Consider the following 23,789-nt stretch of genomic DNA (forward strand, 5'->3'; position numbering starts at 1 on the left):
TTTTGCTTAAACTTCCAGGGATGAACAACCTTAATGTGTAGATGGCAGTAAAGGAAGGAATTTTTGCTGCAACCAAATTTGACAGAGAATTATGGCCCTTTCTTGATTTTTAGTTTTCAACTTGTGGCACATGTAGTCCAAAAAATAATTGACGTAGAGTCATAAGATTGACAGAACAGTGGCGTGTGGGGGCATCCGTGTCCTATGGACACATTTCTAGTTTACATAATTATGCCCCTTTTCCAACTTAGAAATTCTTGGTTAAGTTTTTACGTGTAAGCTGGTATCTCCATAACTACTGAAGGGAATGGATTTAAACTTCACACACTTGATCTCTGTGATTATCTCAGGTGATTGGCACAAGTCCCTTAACTCTGATTTGCTTTTTTACATAATTATGCCCCTTTTCCAACTTAGAAATTATTGGTTAAGTTTTTACGTGTAAGTCCCTTAACTCTGATTTGCTTTTTTACATAATTATGCCCCTTTTCCAACTTAGAAATTCTTGGTTAAGTTTTTACGTGTAAGCTGGTATCTCCATAACTAATGAAGGGAATGGATTTAAACTTCACACACTTGTTCTCTATGATTATCTCAGGTGATTGGCACAAGTCCCATAACTCTGATTTGCTTTTTAACATAATAATGCCCCTTTTTCGACTTAAAAATTCTTGGTTAAGTTTTTGCGTGTAAGCTGGTATCTCCATAACTACCGAAGGGAATGGATTGAAACTTCACACACTTGTTCTCTGTGATTATCTAAGATGATTGGCACAAGTCCCATAACTTTGATTTGCTTTTATTCTAAAACCTGCCTAAATGATGTTCTTTTCAGCAAGTAACAAATCTTGCTCAACCTCTAGCATGGATCAAACCAACACATACAATCGTCTGATATGCAAGAAAAATACATTTGCATTTGATTAAAAGATGCAAAAAAATATAATCATTTCAACATATTAAAATTTTGATTTTATTGCATTTTCGAAACTTATCAATTTGCAACATCTTAAAATATAGTATTTTCTATCCCACTCATTCAGTAACAAATACTGATATATAAGCATACGCAACGTGGGTGGTTCTACTCAGGTGCCCGTTTGTGCCTGAAATAATGCACGGAAGGGCACCTGAGGTCTTCATCTTACAGTAAAGTTGGACATCGCCATATGACCTATACTGTGTCGGTGCGAGGTAAAACCCAATCAAACAAACAAACTTAATATTGCGTCTAATATTTACTAGCTTTATATGCTAGAAAGATATGTCTAAAAATTCATGAAGAAGAGAAAAGAAATAGAGAAAGTGTAAACAGATTTGCTATTTAAATTTTAAGCATTTTAAAATTGAATTATACTTATATTCTCATATTTCACAATTAGTGCATTGACTATACAGCAATGACTCTGAAATTTAGGATAAATAGATGTAAGTCTTTTAAGTAGTCAAAAATAAGGTTATATTTAGTTACTTGCAGTATTTTGAAATTTGAATAAATTAATCATTCCCCCACCCACTTAAAATACACTTTATCTCAAAAAATGTAATTAAATGAATTTTTTTAATGTTAGATTTTGAATTTAACAAGAGCCACCGCCAAAATTCTATACTTTGGTTAAGGTCATTTAAAGGTCAAGGTAAGTTCAACCTTTTAGAAGGTCTTGTCCAAAAGGTTGTTTTGTCCAAGTATGAAATAATTCATTGATTAACTACCAAGTTACAGCCGATTATTTGATAATCTGTAAATATTCAATAATTTTTCTTCAAGGTCAATGTCATTCATTAGTTAAAGTCAATTTTAGTTTAATATACATAAAGGTCCTGACCTTAAATGTCTTGAAATAAAGGTTATCAATTTATAAATAACAAAGTTATAGCCAGTTACAAAACCGAAAATGAAACAAGAGAATTTCATTTATTTGACATTGACAGTCATGGTCAACTGAAGGTAAAGGTCACATCTTAATCATTAAATATGTATATTGGTTAAAAGTTGTGTATAAATCAAAAGCGTACATAGATAACAAGATTATGACAATTTAACAAAAATTTAAATAATTTTACTTTCACAGTCAAGGTTATATAATATTCAAGGTCAAAGTCAGTTCCATCTTTTATAAGATCTTGTCCAAAATGTTGTTTTGTCAATGTATGAAGATTATCCATAAATTAATTACTAAGTTACAGTCAATTGTAGCAAAAATCAGTGGAAATTCAATAATTTTACCTTCAAGGTCAATATCATAAAAAGCCAAGTAAAGGTCTATTTAAATAAATATATATGAAAGTCTTATCCTAAAGAATGTTGTGTTATAATATGAAGTTAATCCTTTTATTATCAACAAAGTTATAGCAAATCACAGCCATCCCACCCCCCCAACCCCCCCCCCCAAAAAAAAAATGAATAAGAAATGAGAATTTCTATAATTTGACCTTCAAGGTCAATGTCATTTATGAGTGAAGATCAAGGTCTGTCTGGTAAACTAGAAGACAATCCATGAGAAAATAACAAAGTTATCTAATAGCAAACATCAGCAAAAAAAACGAAGCAAAATTTAGACATTTGACATTGAAGGTCAAGGTCATTTATAAATGAAGGTGAAGGTTAGTCTTGTCTACTAAAAGGTTTTGCCCCTAGGTTGTTGTGGCTAAGTATAATCAAAGCACTGAATGTACTGATGGGGAGGCTATGACAGAATGTTTCAGACTTATAGTTTCTTTTCTTTTTGCTTAAAATGTGCTGTTAAATAAGAAGATATGCACATTGCGCCATTTATCGTTCAGCCATTCATATATATGGTTAATATGGTTGACTATTCATTTTGTTAATATTCCAGAACATTTCATTGAGGTCTACCTTCGGATTGTTAATCATGCAAATTTTGAAAAACCTAAAAACCATTTATAAATAACATACCAGCAGGTATGACGACTGTTCATTATAAGATCATAATACCATTTTACAACTGACGGTTCCTTATCAAAATATTCTAGGACTGTTCATCATAAATACTTTGTCATTTTAATATCATTGAATGATAATAACAACTGCAAGTTAAGCAACATTTTAATTGAAAATAAAAATTATACATATTTACATGTACCATAATTGAGATCAATAAGATACTGTCTTTGATGAGTATTAATATTCATGCTCTACGGACAGAAAGTTGTTTTCTCCCGAAGCCAATCTCGAATAAAATCACGTTTCAGAAAATTATTCCCATTTCATTACTCGTCGCTGACTTTGACGGCTTCGGATAATATTAAAGCTAAATATTTCTTGAAAAAATACATATCTGCAAAGCTTATTCAAAATTGAATCAAACTAAGTGAAAATTGATCTGGAAGTTATATCTTCTTTACTCAACCAACTTATTTAAATTACTTTAATCTTATTCGATAGTCAAACCTTACTAGCGCCTTTTCAAAAAGTAAAGAGATACTGGTGCCACAGCTTTTTGAAACTTAATTTCAAAAAAAAAAAGAGAAAAAAATTCCGTCTCGCCTTATGTAAACATACCGTTTTACAACGTTTACAATTAAAATTACTCAAGCGAAAGATTCCGATTCCGCGTTACTTAATATAGATCATTTTAGCCGTGTCGCGACGGGGCCAACGTGGTGGGTTTGCGGCCGGCATGGATCCGGACCGGCCTGCGCTTACAAACCCTATTACAAGTAGAGAAACTGTTAGCGAGCAGCGTGGATCCTGATCGGACTGCGCGGGTGTGCGGGCTGGTCTGGATCCATGCTGGTCGCGGGCCCATTGTGTTGGTTTTGTCGTGACGCGGCTCATTTGTGTTCAGACTGGGTATGTCACGTGGATGTAGGTCACAGACTACACGCGCATTAGTCTGTAAATATAAAAATAGGAGCGTTGCCTTACGTAACAAAAACCTAATCGACATATCAAGACAAATTGAGATAATAATAAAAATCGTTTGGTGTACATTAACTTCGCTTAAATCAACTTTTCTCCGCCTATAAGTTTTTTATTTTATCATTTTTGAATCAATTTGTCATAGTCATATTTGAATATAAAAATTTTCTCACACTTTCTCGTAGCCTGAAGTTATATACAAAAGAAGAAACTTTAAATCAACTTTTCCTTTTCTTTATGAAAGGATCCTCACTTTTTTAAAATGCGATCTTTGCTAATTATCACTTCAGCGCGCGCAAATATCGTTTTCAAATTAAAATTTCGTAAGATATGTTGATGAATTTCCGATGCTTGACTGTAAGTCATTCGTATATATATATATGCGTTTTTTGTTTGTTTGTTTTTGTTGTTGTTTTTTTTAAAGCTTCTTATTCTTTAATATTTTTATGTATCTCATAATCTGTATTGAAAATTTTATTACACATGGACTATCAAATTTTGATTCGTTGCCCTAGAATTGAATAAACTTTCTAATTACACAATACGGGGTCATTAATTTGATTGAAGACTGATCTTTGCGTCTTTCTCTGAAATAATTATTTCCTTGTTAAAACATATTTGACCACATATTTCTGTCATTTAACTGTTCATTTTACTTCCGATTTTTGTTGTACTGAAACACATGTTTCTATTTGTGTTTTCTATTCGAATCTATAATCAGTTTAATGGGATCACCACCGGGTAAACGACTACTAGGTACTTTGGTCATGTTTCTTACCCCAAATATTTGAATGATTTTATTGGCATTAAAATGAGCGTAGATAACTAAACAACTGGTTGTATAAATCCCTGACCTGTCTTATTCTAATTATGAGATCAGTGGATACATTAAGAATTTCACTACAAAATATTCCTAAACAAAATAATTAAGAGCACATGTTTAAATTTATTCCTTTACAAATAAAAGATCAGAGTAGGGATCTGTCAATTGCCAGACATATTTTTAAAAGATACTTTTATTTTAAAAGTTTGATTAATGAATTATGTAAGATGGAAATATAAGTATTGCTTTTTTTTATTTTGCTAATATTAAATGTAATCTTGTGGTGAAATTTTGTCGGAGGGTCCATACGGATTTTGTAGTTAAATAGTTTTTTTTCGGCGAAACATGGTTTAAGAATATAATGTTTTCAAACTATATGTTCATCACCATTAGTGAATTTTTAGTTAAATGTATGCAAAATATTTACTAACAGCTATATGATATAGCGGTTTAGGAGCGTTTTCCGCGTACAGCCTCCTAAGGTGTACTAATAAGTTAGTTTTCCTTACTTATCACGCAAGCATGATCTATGTCTCTGATGTAAGCGACAGTTTACCATTATTTGTCTTTAAAAAAATATTAAGGACTATTAATGGTTTATAACAACAAAAGAACATGCATGATATTGAAACTTCGGTGTTGCAACGTTCTATTTATAATGACCCGTCATAAACAGTTGGTCGCTGCGTAGTAATTGGAAATTGTTATCAAAAATAATAAAGAATATTTGCCACCTAATTAAAGCATTTACCTATAAATTTTAATTTATGCTTTTTGTTTAAAAAAATATTGATAAAGTTATTATATAGAAGGGTTTTCATACCAGAACTATTTATTACAAACGTACGTATGCCTAAACCTGATTACCGTGGCAGTATGACATAACGGAGTAGTGATTTTGAAAAAATAACAAACAAAAATCAAGAATTTTTCAGAGAATTATTATCTTTACAAATTGCAGATATGAAATAAAAGAATGAAAATATTTTCATATTGTAAATGTCTTTGATGAGTGATCAGTCAGCTTAGAAAAAATCAAGGTATTACTTTTTGACCTGATTACCGCGGCAGTAAGATTTGACCGATGGTATTAACATTGGGGAGGCATAGCCTCCCCAAAAACAATACATAAAGAAGTTTTAAAGTACATGTAATGATCACAGTTAAAGTTTGCTGACGACGACGTCAACACAAACATGAATGTAACAATACCTCGTTTTTTTAATTATTTTTTTTATTTTATCTAATTTTTTTATTATTATTTTTTTAAGTCCAGCTTAACAAGTTGTTTTCTTTAAAATCAGTTATTAAAATCAAATTTTTATTAAAAAGAGAGAAAAAAATAAGAAATTGTCTCAAGTATTTTTAACAACACATTTTTTCGGATATTTTTCGTAATTATTTTCTGTTTTTATAATCAAAAAATATAATTACCTTTAAATACATATTAAAACTGCATTTTAGGAACACAATTGATACAAGAATGAAAAAAAGAATATATTGCTAAGTTTTAACTGCCAAAATACAAGTAATATAAAGTAAATTATAATTTTCATATTTTTGGTGGCCATCTTCGACGCCATCTTGGATTTCTTAGTCCGCCAGCACTTTCGGGGAAAATGAAATTCTATTTCGTAATCTAAGGACTCAACCGAACATTTTGGTATATAAAACCCCCTGTTTATGATCGGGGACCAGTTAGGTGTTCCTAAGCTTAACAAATTTGCAGCACTATAGTTTCAGTTTCAATTCATTGTTTTATTCTTTATCTAACCCCACTATTGAGACCACTGATAATCCAGTTGTTCTCTTACGCGTAGTTGTAGTTTAAAAACACACAGGACTTTATACAGCGGTGAGAAGAATTATAAATGTGAGATTTGTTATATATATATATATAGTATCTAACATATTATGTTTGGTATATATATTTATATAATATATCACAATTAAAGTAATTGTTTCAAGCTTATATTATTTCGGATAGTGTAAAATTGATTATAGAAAAAGTGTCAATTAGGATATTTCTTTCTACCTTAGAATACCTTAATACATAATAATACAAAAATAACCCTTCTGTTATGTTCGGTATATATAATATATCACAATTAAAGTTATTGTTTCTAGTTTATATTAATTGGGATAGTTTTAAATTGATTATAGAAAAAAATGTCAATAAAGATATTTCCTTCTACCATAAAATACCTTAATACATAATAATATAAATATAACCCTTCTGATTGTTTAGATTAAGAGTAATTCTTCAATTATGACTGCACGCTCCTGGTTGACTTGCGTTGTCAAATGCTCCTCAATTTTGATTCTTTAACGAGTTAGTTAATATCAGAAATGGTTTTGTGCTATGTCTCAATTGAGATGGTGTCTCTTTAGCAAATTAATATACATGTATACATTAATTGTTTATTAGCTATTCCTTTGTTTTCATATTCTAATTAACTAATGTAAATTATCAATATTCCTCAATACATCTATATGATATTATGATATATATAAAATATTACAATTAAAGTAATTGTTTCAAGTTTATAATAGCATCAGCACAAAATGAAAATATGTTTTACATATGAGATTTCCTCAATCTATTCCCACTAGTATACGCTACCTATATTATACTTATTATTGAATGAGTCAATGTAGATAATAATTAATATAGCATATTAATCCACAATCAATATTATTTCGTGTGCACATGTTTAATTAATACATATTCAACGAGGTCGATGTTTAAATTTTTAAATATAAATCTGTCCGATATGGAAATCCTTAACCTTTTACCACATGAGCATATTGTGAAAAATGGCAGTTTTCATTGAAAAGCCTCCTGTTACAAGTTCAAACGGCTATGGAACTATGAAAAAATGTTTCAATACTGATAAAACTTGGCTGAACAATAGCCTTTGTAACAGCATGTTCAATCTTAAATTTTCTGCTACCATGGCAACGGAGGGACGTCTCAAAATTGCGAAAAATCACTCACTATTTTTTCCCATCATAACTGTTTATTTAAAGTGCTGCAACTTCTCTGCATTGAGATAGAGTAAAAGGCTTTTCAGCGTTGGTTACACTTAACCTTTAGATCGATCTGAGCTGCCACATGTCCACAATTTTCTTGGCGATGAGGAGGACTGCCGCCCTCCTTCAAACCCCCAAAACAGAAGGGGTGCACATGCCCCTTCTGTCAACCCATTGGTGTATTATTTTGATGGGGGCGCCGAAAACGTGATCACATTTTTAAACAACATTTCTCTAACGAAAAACAGTGTTTGAGGTTTAAATAGAGCTTTTTTCAATGTTTGAGGCCTCTAAATGAGGGGTGGGACAAAAGGCCGTCAAAACACGTCTTTTTGAGGGAAAAAGTTAAATATACGACATGTTTATGATGTTTATACTCATATCAAAAGATTGAAAAAAAAATGAAAAGGAAATGTTGAATTTGAAAATATGCATGGTCCAGACATACGGTCCGCCCTAGTTCTGGTGAAAGGTTATAATTGTGTCTTCCTGTAAAACCAGAAGCTGTATCGGACGTTCAAGGCAGAAGGTATTGCCATGTCATATCAAGAAAATCAGGACAAACATGAATATCTCTGTTTTATGTTTGTTTATTTGTTGTGGATGCAGAGAATACGAGATGTTAATACTTTGAGTTTATTTCTAAGACTGTCAAATAATATGAAAGTAATTGGTCAGTATACTAAGTAGGCGGAGCCTAACAATCAAGTATAAAGGAACTGCATGCATGTAATAAATATTTAATGTAGAATTAAATATGAAATGATATCCTCGCCTTTTCTTCCCAGTGAGAAGATCCCGCCAGCTGATAGACCAGGCTATCGAGGTTGTGGCTAATATTGGCTTAATAATTTCATTTTGTTGTTATGATTTATCTAACTTTATAAGTTAAGAAAAATTTTAAGCGTACATATAATAATTAATTCACTATTTTTTAATTTCAAAACAAAGGAGATGTATAATTGTGTACTTATAATTCATTTATTTTATCACTATAGCAAGTCTATACATGTACTTCCAATGTTTCTCTGTAACATGCATTCCCGCCTAAATGTATGCAGCTCCAGCGCACTTGGTATTAATAAATTAAACAGTCAAGACACACAATTGTGTTAGTTGTTTATACAATGACTTAGATGTCATTAGAATATTATGGACTATTGTCTATACAAAGTACCAAATATAACCCGGTAGTTCGATGAAACCACTCTCACCCCTGTCTTCCATCAGTTTATAGTCTCTGTTGATGCCGTTGTGGTGGTTTCGGTACGAATCGATTATGTATGAATCATATTTAGTTTAGACATGATTGACTCCCTTTGAAAATTTTGCACCATTTGTAACGATTGTTGGGAAGAAGAGTTTATTAGTCTTAAGAATTGGCGAAATAGGTTTGTAATACAGAATTGTTGTCTATTTTATTGTCTTTTGATAACATTTGTCTTTGAAGTATTGTATTGCTGCTTTTTTTAACCAATTTGTTTGATATTTAGGTCTCAAAATACGATTGAACAAAATGACATTTCGAAAACCTAGCTAAACACCATTTTTCGGTACGTTACAGTTGTGGTGAAGTACATAACACTATTCTGTGATATTTCCATTTTTCTTGATGAGTTTGAAATTTATTGATGTTCCTGTACTATCTATCGCACATTTTCTACACTCAGACAGTAGTATGATAAAAGGAAGTGGCTAGCCGTACGGACCCGTACAGCTAGCCAAAAGTTCTAGCCGTACGTGAGTCACGTACGACTAGCCAGGACTCGCTGTATTGTCTAGCCGTACGGCACTTTTCAAAATTATATAGAAGTCGACCATACATATCTTATTTTGTGTCTCATGATTATGATTTGTTGTTTTATTTGACTGAAAGATGATTTTTTATTAATTAAGCACATGGATCGAATAAATAATGATCGGATTGGGATAAATAAATAAATGAAAAGAACATTGAAAAAAAAACGGTGAAAAGCAAAAATAATTGTATAATTTTCAAATACAGTAGATAAATATCGAACATAAAATCAAAATCAATCAATAAGCCTTATATAAAGCCTACTCAGGGACTGATAATAGAATTTTAAAATGCGTTTCACGGAACATGCAAACTTTCCTTAATGATGTACAAACTTCTATACCGTCGGTAATTGACGCAAATATGAGAGCCTAAGTGGTTAAGTATGTAGCAATAAAAAGAATATATTTTTTAATCTGGCAAAATGTATAAAAGAGTCATTAAATTACAGAAATACTATTGTTAATTCTGTCAGATAAATTTGATTTATGAATATATATGTCTTATTAAAAAAATTCCATTCAACATTTTTATGTATAGATTTTTTCTGAAGATATGTCTGCTATGTAAACATGTATATTTAAATATGTTTAAAACAGTTTATCCTCAATACTATAATACCAATTTTTGTTAATTTGAAATAACATTCTAGAATAATAACTAAAGTAACGTGACATTGTCTTTAAAGTTTGTTTTAATGCATTGGAAATTAGTATTGAAAATGTATTGTAATGTATTGCAATGTATTACATGTATCACACTATGTATGATTATGATTATGTACTATGTACAAGTTGAAATAAAACAATGTTCTGTTCTGTTCCTAAAAATAATTATTTTCTTTTTTTTTCATTTTAAAGGTGTCAAAAATTAAACATTATGAAACAAAAAAGGATTATTATCAAAATTTTGTAAACTATTTTAATTGATGTTATTTAACTGCGACCTAACGCTATTTTTTTCTCGATGTCTTGAGATGATAAAGATCGATATTCGTACTTTTTTTACTGTAGCCAACAAGGCGATTAATCTCTATTTAAAGTAAATATACGAAGACAATTACTATTTCTTGGTTTAAATCCACGCTTAAAGTCATGAAATAACATATGTATATAAATTTGAAAAGTTCCGTACGGCTACACAATACAGTGTGTCCTGGCTAGTCGTACGTGACTGACGTACGGCTAGAACTTTTGGCTAGCCGTACGGGCCCGTACGGCTAGCCACATCCATGATAAAATTTTGTAGAATTAAAACATTCGTTGTTGCATAAATCTGCCATAATAGATAGAGATTTTTTCTGCAGAAACTTTTGTATTTATTTTATTGTTTGTATTGAATTATTCATACAGTGATATTTAATTATTTTCTTACTCAGAAATAATTGTTTTATTACACTTTAGTTTAATAAAAAAAAATACCCAAAACATACAGATTGTTACTACATGTACATGCCCTATAGATGCCATGGATTCCCCAGAGTTGTACGTATACAGAAAGTACCGGAAAATGGCGTTTAGCTAGATTTTCGAATTCCTGAATTTTTATCTTTTTTGTTTTCACATGAATGCAAACAATGCAATCGAATTACATAAATGAACTGTATTGAACTCTCAGTGTATTATCCTTGTCATTCAGCCATAAGCTCGATACCCTGAAAGGGTATCAGAATACCAGTCCATCGTTTACATTTCTTATCTAGAGATAGAATAAATTATCTAAAGATCCAATCTGAATCACTGCAGTGAGTCATGATGTATATGTTTAAGTATGATCTTTCCGGTTCTTTAAACAGGCTGGTGAAAATGCCCGATCAGGCTTATGACATAAAAATCATATTTCTAGAAAAATAATTATTCTATTTCTTTTAAAGTTAGTTTGTTTATTGGGCATAATATATGACATAGACATAAAAAAAGAAGATAAAACTTGAAGTTTGCTCTTAGTCTTGTTGTTGACATTTTGACAATTGATGATGGCCATTTTCAGACCAGGCATATTAATAGTGAGCTATAGATGTACCATATAAGTACTTATTTCTGCGGACTTGTAGCTCAAGTCCTTGCGCATATTGGTTTTCTGGTTGAATGATTTTTGGCCGAGTGATGGCCCTTGATAAAAAGGTGTTTTTTTCTGTGTGTTGCCAGATACACAAAAGCTTGTCCGGACTACTCCTCATTAACTACTGGTGCAATTTTATCCAAACTTTTCAGGAATGATCAGTACCAATTCTAGTTGTGCACTGTCTGTCTGTGCGTCTGTCACAAAATTTGTCCCAACATGAAATTGGCATTATAAGGCGACACATGTGATTACTGATCGCTCTTGTTGTTAAAATAATGGGTTTTAATTTTTTAGCTCACCTGTCACAAAGTGACAGGGTGAGCTTTTGTGATCGCTTTTCGTCCAGCGTACGATCGGCGTCCGTCCGGCGTCCGTCGTCCGAAACTTTTACTTTAAATGACATCTCCTCATAAACCACTAGGCCAATTTCATCCAAACTTCACAGGAATGTTCCTTTGGTGGTCACCTTTAAAAATTGTTCAAAGAATTTAATTCCATGCAGAACTCTGGTTGCCATGGCAACCGAAAGAAAAACTTTAAATATCTTCTTTTAAAAAACCCTTAGAGCTAGAGCTTAGATATTTGGCATGAAACATCTTCTAGTGAGTGTCTACCAAGTTTGTTCAAATAAAAGCCCTGGGGTCAAAATTGGCCCCGCCCCAAGGGGTCATTGATTTTCCCTATATGCATATAGTAAAAACTTAAAAAATCTTCTTTTAAAGAACCCAAAGAGCTAGAGCTAAGAAATTTAGCATCAAACATGTTCTAATAGGTGTCTACCAAGTTTGTTCAAATAAAAGCCCTGGGGTCAAAATTGGCCCCGCCCCAGGGGTCATTGATTTTCCTTATATGTGTATAGCAAAAACTTAAAAATTTTCTTTGATAAAACCCAAATAGCTTGAATTTAGATATTAAGCATGAAACATCTTCTAGTGAGTGTCTACAAAGTTTGTTCAAATAAAAGACCTGGGGTCAAAATTGGCCCCGCCCCGGGGGTCATTGATTTTCCTTATATGTTTATAGCAAAAACTTTAAATCTTCTTTGAAAAAACCCAAATAGCTAGAGTTTAGTTATTAAGCATGAAACATCTTCTAGTAAGTGTCTACAAAGTTTGTTGAAATAAAAGCCCTGGGGTCAAAACTGGCCCCGCCCCAGGGGTGTCATTGTTTTTAACTATACATGTATGTGTATAGTAAAAACTTTAAAAAAATCTTCTTTTAAAAAGCCCAATGAGCTAGAGCTTAGATGTTTAGCATGAAACATCTTCTTATGGGTGTCTACCAAGTTTGTTCAAATAAAAGCCCTGGGGTCAAAATTGGCCCCGCCCTGGGGGTCATTGATTTTCCTTATATATGTATATAGCAAAAACTTAAAAAATCTTCTTTGAAAAAAACCAAAAAGCTAGAGTTTAGATATTAAGCATGAAACATCTTCTAGTGAGTGTCTACAAAGTTTGTTTAAATATAAGCCCTGGGGTCAAAATTGGCCCCGCCCCGGGGGTCATTGATTTTCCTTATATGTGTATAGCAAATACTTAAAATCTTTGAAAAAAACCAAATACTTAGAGTTTAGATATTAAGCATGAAACATCTTCTAGTAAGTGTCTCCAAAGTTTGTTCAAATAAAAGCCCTGGGGTCAAAACTGGCCCTGCCCCAGGGGTGTCATTGTTTTTAACTATATGTGTATAGTAAAAACTTTAAAAAATATTCTTTTATAAAGCCCAATGAGCTAGAGCTTAGATGTTTAGCATGAAACATCTTCTTATGGGTGTGTGTGTGGGGGGGGGGGGGCTTTATACAGGTGAGCGACCTCAGGGCCATCATGGCCCTCTTGTTGCGTATCTTATTTCTGTGGTGTTAACATTTTCGCATTGGTGCGATTTATTTCTGCATTTTAATTTAGATATTTATACAAAATCAACCAATAAAACAGACAACATTACAAGATTTATAGATGTTTCGTTACTTCTGACAACTTATAATGTGTCTCGTCATAATCTTCATGTATATGGGTAGAAACATGTACAACTACAAGTTAATAAACAAAAGACAACAACAGTTACATTCAAACACAATTTGAATAAGAGAATGTCTCTCATATTAATAAGTCGACAAATGCAGGTAAATGTGAAAAATAAACAATGACAAAATCGCACATAGACACAAGGATTTGTACAAGTACAAAATAGTATGTTTATTGCAGGTTTTTATGGTACTAACAAACATGTGTCATTGTTTATCATTCAGTCATTTATTTCATTCATTTATTTATTGGCAGTCAGCAATACATTTGCCTTTGGCCATTTACAAACAAACAAAAAACAAAGACTATTATATACATAAAAAAACATAGACAAATAATGCTGTACAATATACATATGTACGATCAGAAGACAGGTAAACTTTCAAGGGTATTTTGATGTAAACATAATGCTTCTTTTATATACTTTGCTAGATTAAACATATATTTTTTACTTTTATTTGACATCAATGCATCAAGTCTTTGATAATGATATCGTTTAATATATTTTAAAATGAGAAAGTTAAAACAGTCGTATAAACAACAGTATAAAGTGCATGTGCAGAGAAAATTTTATTCACGACAAATAATAAATAAAGATTTTATAAAGAAAAAATTCCAAAACCGTTATTCGTAAGGAGATAGGGTAAAGTAAGTAAACAATACCGATAGTTGAAACATTCCAACATGTACATAGGGAAAGACTTAATTTTATGTGTTTTTTAAATCTGCGGTGTTGTTATGAACCGCAGAAATACCAGAAATAAAGTTCTCACAGAAAAAAGTACTTATACAGTATTTGAATCATGATGAGTTTATCTGGAACAGGATATAACATGTCAAATAAACTCATATATTTATATTTCTTATGAATGATATAAAAGAGAGATAACTCTTTATTTGACTTATAAGAAATACCATTTGTGATATTTATGATGGGAGATGTATAAAGAGCTATAGATGTATTTGAATCATGATGAGTTTATTTGGAACAGGGTATTATCTGACAAATAAACTCATATATCGATGGCTTAACACAATAAGGGCGTAACTACATTTTTGAAAATTTTACAGTAGAGGAAAAAAACTAACATCAAAATAAATTATGTAAAAAACACTTTATTTGCAATTTTATTACTTATGCCCTTGTTGCATAACTTTTACATATTATTTGATGACAATATTATATGCAATAAGGGTATAAGTATACTTACGCCCATATTGCAGTAAGATTTACATTAAACATGGCTATATTTTGTTATGCAATATGGTACCATGTCTACATATAAGTCAATTAAAATAGGATATTTAACTTTCTCAAAGATTTTCCAAGAAATACTTAAAAGTCTACACTAATTTTTTTTGCAATTCTACAATGTGACAGCGAATTTTATACCTCCTGACTTTAATATTGACCTTTATTATATAGTCCATGCCTCACTTATTTTTATTCAATATATTGAAATATATTGATTTAAATTCTTATTGGAATTAGTTTAGCATACCATTAAATTAATTAAGTGCTTAATGTATTCAAGAACTTGACAAAAATATTTTTAACTAATGAAATTGTACAAGCTGCGGACACTAGTTTTTGTGTAAACATTAGGAGTCCTTTTGTTATTACATTAAACAAGTAAAACAGCTATCATGAAAATGAAAAATGAAGTATTTGTGATTATTACCATTCTGTTTCTTTCATTTTTGAAAGATGATTGTACCTTTCTATGCCATCATTTCTAGCTGAATAGGCACAATAACTACAATATTTATGCTTTCACATAACAGTAGGGTTTGATTATCAAAAATATGTGTAACGTATTTTTGTATTCAAATGTGTGCACATTTTAAATATTTGTAATACACTAATTATTTCAAATGCTTACAAATCCTTTTTATATAAAGAAATTAAATTGTATGCAGCAAGTAATTCCCCTTATTAATATGTAATATAGAATGTAGGACAAAAACTTTGAGGTGTGGGGTTTTGACATCCCGGATGTGGGGTTATGTCCATCGTCTCTTAATATTATATGTTATTTTGGTTTGGGAGTGATATATTATGTGGATATATTACCTGGCAAGATTTTATATCACCCGAGCCGTTAGGCGAGGGTGATATTTTATCTTGGCAGGTAATATATCCACATATATCACTCCAAAACCAAAATAATAATTTTATTACCCTTCCCATGCCGAGTAAGATGATTTTGAAATAAATTATTGCTGTTTCAATTGAAACGTTGAAATAAGATTCACTTAGAGTATGCTTTCACCACAATATGACATCACATAAATAAATGACGTATTTGCTTTCGTTCTTAATGAACGCAAACAAGAGAAAAGGAGTAGTCTGTAGAAGACACTTTTTGTAAGCATTGGCGAGGCCGCGAGGCCATTTTTGTTTTCAATACTGATGAGAATATTTATCATTACTTTATTTTGGTAAATATTTTTTATTTGACACTTAAAAAGTGCTTGTATACTGGAATTTACACTGCTTAAAATCGAACCGTACGCGCATCGCCACAACGCATGTAGTTTGCAACGTGGGATACCCAAACTTTGGCAAAGGGAAAATTTAGTGGCTCTGTAATATAAATTTCTTTCGGCGGATCAATATCCAATCAAAAAGGTGGAAAAAATTTGGAAGGGTAATAAAGTAATAGTTTTTTATTTTTTACATTGTTAGCATAAGGGATTGGGCTCGAATAAAAAAATTAGCTTTATTGCATAACTATTAAGATCACTTTTTGTTGGTGAAAAATAAATATTAACGACGATTTTTTAAAATTAAAAACTTGCCATCCATTAATACCCTTAAGTACTTTGATTCCTTATGCACTTGTCATTATGTTTTATCTGCCCCACTCACATGGAAAATAATGGGGACTTTGATTTGTGGACAACCACTTGAAGACCTAATGAAATATCCAATGGTGTGATCCACAACAATTCTTCTACATAATGTAAGTAAGCGGCTATATCCAAATATTTGTTGCTAAAATAAAATAATTGAATTGACTCAGTAGTATATGGACAACTGGCAGGTTAAGACTTCTCCCAATTCCCATGCTATTACCCACAACACTTTTGACAGTGGACATTAGTAGGATTATAGAAGACTCAAACACTTTTTTTTAGTTAGTTTACTTTTCAAAAGAAGCTAGCAAGACTTGCTAATATCATAAAGCAAAATAGTTTTTCTGTGTTGTTCCTTATGATCATAATAATTGTACATGACAATCTCTCAAATAATATAGTGGCTTGTATTATTAAATAATTCAAATCAGATTTTTTGTAAACCATGAAAATAATGTCTAAAAAGTCTCTCTGGTATGGTGTAGATAATGATTTCACCATTTTTAAACAACTTTAAATGAAAAGTGCCATCTGCTAGTAAACTTCTACCAGATCATCCCTTTTCTAGATTGTTTTCTTATTCCTACCCACAATAATAATAGATTATTGGGTTTCAATTACCAAATTGTAAAAATTGGTTTGAGGTCAGAAGATAAACTCCCTCAAATTTGAAATTTACTTACAATAACAAGGGATTTTTCTATACTTGTAGCACCAATAAAATGTATGTAATTTAAATTCTGAAGTTACATTAACTTTAAGGGGCAATGAGTTTGCAGAAAGTTTTTGTAAAATTATTCAAGAATATTTTTTAAAAGAGAATTAAAGCACAGTAGGCAGTGTTATACAGGATTTGAAAGTTGCTTGCCTCAATCAATATACTGCAGTTATTAGGCTATTAGCTAAATACATTTTGGTCTTATTTAAAGGCCCATTACGCGCCAGAAATGCTTCGAAAGCTATTTTTGTTTGGTGTTCTATTAGTTTCCAAAAAGTTACACATTTGAGATACATCTGAGCCATCATTTGTTTCTTTTCAATTTTGGCATTTAGCACAGTACAGTACAGTGATTTTTATAGCAGTTAAAATGTTAAAATACTGCTTTGTTTACATTTTGCTACTTTTATGACAAATAATTTCACATTCAGTGCTTCTTTTTTCATGTTAAAAGTATCTTACATGCTCTAAAACCATTATTTACACATTATGAAACTCTTGTTTGCTCATTCTAATGAAGGCAATAATTATTCCTTTCTGGGGCAAAATGTGTCTTTAAAGGGACTCAACTGAGGTTTTTTGCCTAGACAGGACTAGATATTATTTTTCAACATTTATGTTCCATTTGATGTAGGTCTAGAACAAAAACAGGTGTAAAAAATTTCATTTCAATCCCTAAGTCTGTTTTTCCAGAATAATAATTCTAATCATGAAAAATGACCCAATATTGAAAAGTATTCAACTAAATTAGGCTAAGAATAACACAAAAATATGATTTTCAATATATGTGTGGGTATATTTTTAATCGTTGTTTGCAAATCTTTTGCCTGTTTTAAGAAATTCATATTTTTGTCTTTTGGACCTCAGTGGAGTTTGTTCCTTTAATTAAAAGCCTTCATTTAAAATGGTTCAGGTACATAAGAACGTTATCAGTTACTTGTTTCACTTGGAGAATGACTTCAGAAACATCAGACATGTGGTGTACTCTGTAAATGATCTTCTACAATAAAACATAAATATTAAAAGAATAATTGACAATGTGATATTTAATTGAATATCTTCATTTAATTGATAAACTTGATTGTTTTTAAATACTTAAACAGATTTTATTTTATGTGCAAATCAATGTCTTTAAAACACTGTACAAAAGTTTAGTATATAATATGTAAAATATATGTGATGTAATTCTTATACATTGGTATAGAAAAATCTTTAAAGTTTTCTATAACTTTTGTCCTGTCAATTGGTTACCGTGACTTCTGTAAATAGTAATAATATACCGGTAATTCAGTTATTCTGAAAAATTCTTAGCAACAGATAATGGTATCAGTTAAAGAAATAAAAAAGGTTTAAATGATGCAGTTTGTTCTTGCATGACTGTGCATTTTCTAAAAATAAAATAGAAGAGAAAATGCATTTAATATTGATTTGACTTCAATTATTAGCAAGTCTTGTTTCATGGACATTATTTTATATTTAAAGTAGGTCTGATATTGTTAGAAAGAGACAGTGCTATCTTTCTGCACTTTTATGACATCACTGAGATTTATTTAATATACTTTTGCCTATGTTGCAGAAAAGAATTTAAACTCTTAGATTCTTTATATATATGCAATAAGGACGTAAGTCAAGTTACTCCCTTATTGCATAAAAAATAAGTCACTTTGATAGGCCCTTATAGTATTATCAAAAAGTAGATATAAATAAATAATATACTTTGTTCAAACTTTCAGAGTTCATGGGTAAGACTAAAATAATGTCAAAAATGATATAAAACCATTTTTGGAAAAAAACGTAGTTACGCCCTTATTGCGTTAAGCCCTCGATATGTATATTTATTATGAATGATATAAAAGAGAGATAACTCTTTATTTGACTTATCACCATTATTTGGTAAGGATTGTTACTATTTATTATTACACAGCAAATACAAATGTATGAGATTTTTTTTGTGCAAAAATACTAACTGTTTAAGCTTCACGGTGCATTAGTAAATATCTCATAAAAAGATTAAATTGCTATTAAAACATCCGTTACAGTGCATATTTATACTGTTTAATTATGATTGCTTCCTAATAATAGCCATGTTTGTTGTTTTAACATTAATGTATGGGTGATCAGAAGACAGAGTTTCTCATGCAAACATACATTGTTCTTCCGATTTAACCACAATGAGGTTTCAGGTTTTTATGCTTTGGTTGTGTTGACACCAAAATAAGATCTAGAGTTAATATGAAAACCAATTAATAATAAAATGTCGCTATTTCTGTTTTTATGAAATTTATTATATGCACTTATATAAGGTATTGAAAGGATTTTTACAAATGTTTACTTTTACTAACAGTTGCTTGTTCTTTTCTTTCTTTTTTAAACAGTGACAACCATGTGGCATTAGCAGAAAAGCAACAACAAAAACACTATTGAGCAGAGGTACAGATACAATATGTGTGTGTGAAGAAATATGTTGTGATTTGTAGAAGCATATGCGAAACCACTCTTGTAAGAAAACTATTGCTTTGGAACATGTGATAATTTATTTTCCTTTGTGATTTTCTTATTGTACTGAAACATCATTTTTACAAACCAGTGACTAACTTTAGTTTGTGAATATTCCTATATTGGAAAATGCGAACTCACAATTATGAAGGAATTATTTTATCAGTCATTGTAGAAAATTAGTAACCTCAAAATACACTAGTCAATATAGTGTGTTTTAAATCATTTCCTTGTAGATGTGATCTTCAAGTATATATAACAATGTCAACTGCTGAGGAAAATTTCAGATGCAAAATATATGATTGCTTACCTGCCAATAGCAGTAGTCTTAAAACAACCGACACTGGTGAAAAGAATCATGAATGTGAAATTTGTGAATATTCAACTTTGCACAGCAGTAATCTTAAAACGCACATGATAATGCATACTGGTGAGAAGAATCATATATGCGAAGTATGTCATAGATCATTTTCTAATATCAGTAATCTTAAGCAACATATAAGAGTACACACTGGTGAGAGAAATTATCAATGTGCAATATGTCACCGTTCATTTACTCTAAGTGGTCATCTTAAATCACATATGACAATACACACTGGCGAGAAGAATCATAAATGTGACGTATGTCATAGTTCATTTTCTCAAAGTGGAGATCTTGAAAGACATATGACAGTACATACTGGCAAGAAGAATCATAAATGTGAAATATGTCTACGTTCATTTTCTCAAAGCAGTAATCTTAAACAACACATGACAATACACACTGGTGAAAAAAATCATAAATGTGAAATATGTCAAAATTTATTTTCTCGAAGTGGAAGTCTTAAAAGACATATGACAATACACACTGGTGAGAAGAATTACGAATGTGAAATATGCCATCGTTCATTTTCTGCTAGCAGTAATCTTAAAAGACATATGACAATACACACTGGCAAGAAGAATCATAAATGTGAGGTATGTCATAGTTCATTTTCTCGAAGTGGAGATCTTGAAAGACATATGACAGTACACACTGGCAAGAAGAATCATAAATGTGAAATATGTCTACGTTCATTTTCTCAAAGCAGTAATCTTAAAAAGCATATGATAATACACACTGGTGAGAAGAATCATAGATGTGAAATATGTCATAATTCATTTTCTGGAAGTGGAGAGCTTAAAAGACATATGACAATACACACTGGTGAGAAGAATCGTAGTCTTAGATGTGAAATATGCCATCGTTTATTTTCTCAGAGCAGTAATCTTAAACAACATATGACAATACACACTTGTGAGAAGAATCATAAATGTGAAATATGTCATAGTTCATTTTCTCACAGCAGTAATCTTAAACAACATATGACAATACACACTGGTGAAAAGAATCATAAATGTGAAATATGTCACCGTTCATTTTCTCAAAGTGGAGATCTTGAAAGACATATGACAATACACACTGGTGAGAAGAATCATAGATGTGAAATATGTCAAAATTTATTTTCTCGAAGTGGAAGTCTTAAAAGACATATGACAATACACACTGGTGAGAAGAATCATGAATGTGAAATATGCCATCGTTCATTTTCTCAGAGCCACCATCTTGAAAGACATATGACAATACACATTGACGTGAAGAATCGATCTTTTAAGGGTCTTCAAAGCCGATATAGGCATATGAATATCCATACTAACAAAATTACATATGAATGCAAATATTGCATTTTCCAGTGCTCCAACAGTTGTGAGATGAAAAAACATACGAGAAGGCACAAAAAAGAGAAATTATAAATGTGATACATGTGATAAATCATTTTTAAGGGAAAAAAAATCTTGAATCGCACGTTGAGATGCACATTTAAGTAGACAAAAGTGCATGCAAACCATTTTAGCACTATATCTATCATGCATATCGTATGAAATGCTATTAACTCTGGTATACTGCTGAGACCGAAAGACATAATGACACGGCAAGAAAAAGAAGAGAAAAAAAACAGATTACACAAATTATTTACAGTACTAAAAACTGTTGAATTTGAATTTAACATTCTTCTGTTTTGTGTTAGGTTTGAAGATTTACCATATAGATAATAAGGGGCAATTTCTTGCATAAAAATGTAAATATTACTTCATATATACTATGTATACTTTTCTTTAACCTCTGTTATTATGTCAAAAATTTCCACGTCTTTCCATTTGTATTAGTATGTTTTTTTAAGCTCGACTATTCACAGAATAATCGAGCTAATGCAGTCACCCATTTGTCGGCGTCGGCGTCCCTGCGGTTAAGTTTTGCATGTAAGCTGGTATCTCCATAACTACTGAAGGGAATGGATTGAAACTTCACACACTTGTTCTCTGTGATTATCTAAGATGATTGGCACAAGTCCCATAACTTTGATTTGCTTTTTTACATAATTATGCCCCTTTTTCGACTTACAAATTCTTGGTTAAGTTTTTGCGTGTAAGCTGGTATCTCCATAACTAATGAAAGGAATGGATTGAAACTTCACACATTTGTTCTCTATGATTATCTTAGATGATTGGCACAAGTCCCATAACTCTGATTTGCTTTTTTACATCATTATGCCCCTTTTCCAACTTAGAAATTCTTGGTTAAGTTTTTGCGTGTAAGCTGGTATCTCCATAACTAACGAAGGGAATGGATTGAACTTCACACATTTGTTCTCTATGATTATCTAAGATGATTGGCACAAGTCCCATAACTCTGATTTGCTTTTTTACATATTTATGCCCCTTTTCCAACTTAGAAATTATTGGTTAAGTTTTTGCGTGTAAGCTGGTATCTCCATAACTACTGAAGGGAATGGATTTAAACTTCACACACTTGATCTCTGTGATTATCTCAGGTGATTGGCACAAGTCCCATAACTCTGATTTGCTTTTTTACACAATTATGCCCTTTTTTCGACTTAGAAATTCTTGGTTAGGTGTTTTCATGTAAGCTGGTATCTCCATAACTACTGAAGGGAATGGACTGAAACTTCACACACTTGTTCTCTGTGATTATTTAAGATGATTGGCACAAGTCCCATAACTTTGATTTGCTTTTTTGCATAATTATGCCCCATTTTCGACTTAGAAATTCTAGGTAAATTTTTGCTTGTAAGCTGGCATCTCCATAACTACTGAAGGGTTTGTACCTTTTCGGACAATTTTATGTATTCATATAGGTAAGCATTGTTATACTCAATGAAACACCCTTGTGATAACTTTTCGAATAGTCGAGCGTTACTGTCCTCAGACAGTTCTTATTTTGTTTGTTTGATTAGGTCACATCGACACAGTATAGGTCATATCACGACGTTCCAGCTTTACTGGTGGCCGAAGACCTCAGGTGACCTTCCGTGCATTGTTTCAGGCACGAACGGGCACCTGGGTAGAACCACCGACGTTCCGTAAGCTAGCTGGATAGCTTCCTCACATTAAAGAATCCAAAGTCCCTGTCGGGATTCGAACCCACAGCGGTGAGTGGCAAGAGGTTTGAAGTCAACGACCTTAACCACTCGGCCACGGAAGTATAATTTGTAAACCAAAGACAGTTCCTATACAATTATGATTTGTATACCAAAGACAGTACCTATACAATTACCTGTTTTTCCACATCTTTTCTATTTATAATTGTAATATATTATAATTATCATGGTTTACACGTGTCCAAAATATGTAACATTCATTATCATGGATTTACTGGGGTCCAAAATATGTAATTGTTATTATCATGGTTTTACTTGTCTCCAAAATATAAATCTTTATTTTCACGGTTTACTCGTGTCCTAAATATGTAATTAATTGTTATTATCGTGGTTTTACTAGAATTCAAAATATGAAATTGTTATTATCATGCTTTTCTCATCTTTTAAATTTGTATTGTTTTGTCTTATGCTTCGCTAAGTAATGGATACAGTACGAGTTTTTCTTCAAAAGTGTCTTCTTACAGACATAAGAAGACAGTTTGCTAGGATAAACAACAAATTGTCTGAGGCGAAGCCGAGGATAAATTGTTGTTTGTCCTAGCGAACTGTCTTCTTCTGTAAGAAGATACTTTTGAAGAAAAAACGACTAACTGTATCCGACTTACACGACGT

General features: G+C 31.4%; 1 protein-coding gene across 4 annotated transcripts in view; it reads left to right on the plus strand.

The window, feature by feature from the left end:
* Positions 1–21,831, plus strand: part of LOC132730345 (zinc finger protein 85-like) — a 49,203-nt gene extending 27,372 nt beyond the window's left edge. Inside the window, exons 1-3 of one of the 4 annotated variants that reach the window (XM_060716247.1) lie at positions 9,065–9,130; positions 19,578–19,701; positions 19,935–21,831. In XM_060716247.1, the coding sequence (XP_060572230.1) occupies positions 19,960–21,471 (1,512 nt within the window). In that variant the 5' untranslated portion in view covers positions 9,065–9,130; positions 19,578–19,701; positions 19,935–19,959 and the 3' untranslated portion in view covers positions 21,472–21,831. Of the gene's footprint in view, positions 1–9,064; positions 9,131–19,577 lie in introns of those variants that run through there. The other 3 variants (XM_060716245.1, XM_060716246.1, XM_060716244.1) reach the window with 3 other exon arrangements.
* Positions 21,832–23,789: the final 1,958 nt, after the last annotated feature.

The sequence above is a fragment of the Ruditapes philippinarum genome, unplaced genomic scaffold (assembly GCF_026571515.1).
Source record: "Ruditapes philippinarum isolate M1 unplaced genomic scaffold, ASM2657151v2 ctg5333_1_1_1_1, whole genome shotgun sequence".
NCBI classification, from domain to species: Eukaryota; Metazoa; Mollusca; class Bivalvia; order Venerida; family Veneridae; genus Ruditapes; species Ruditapes philippinarum.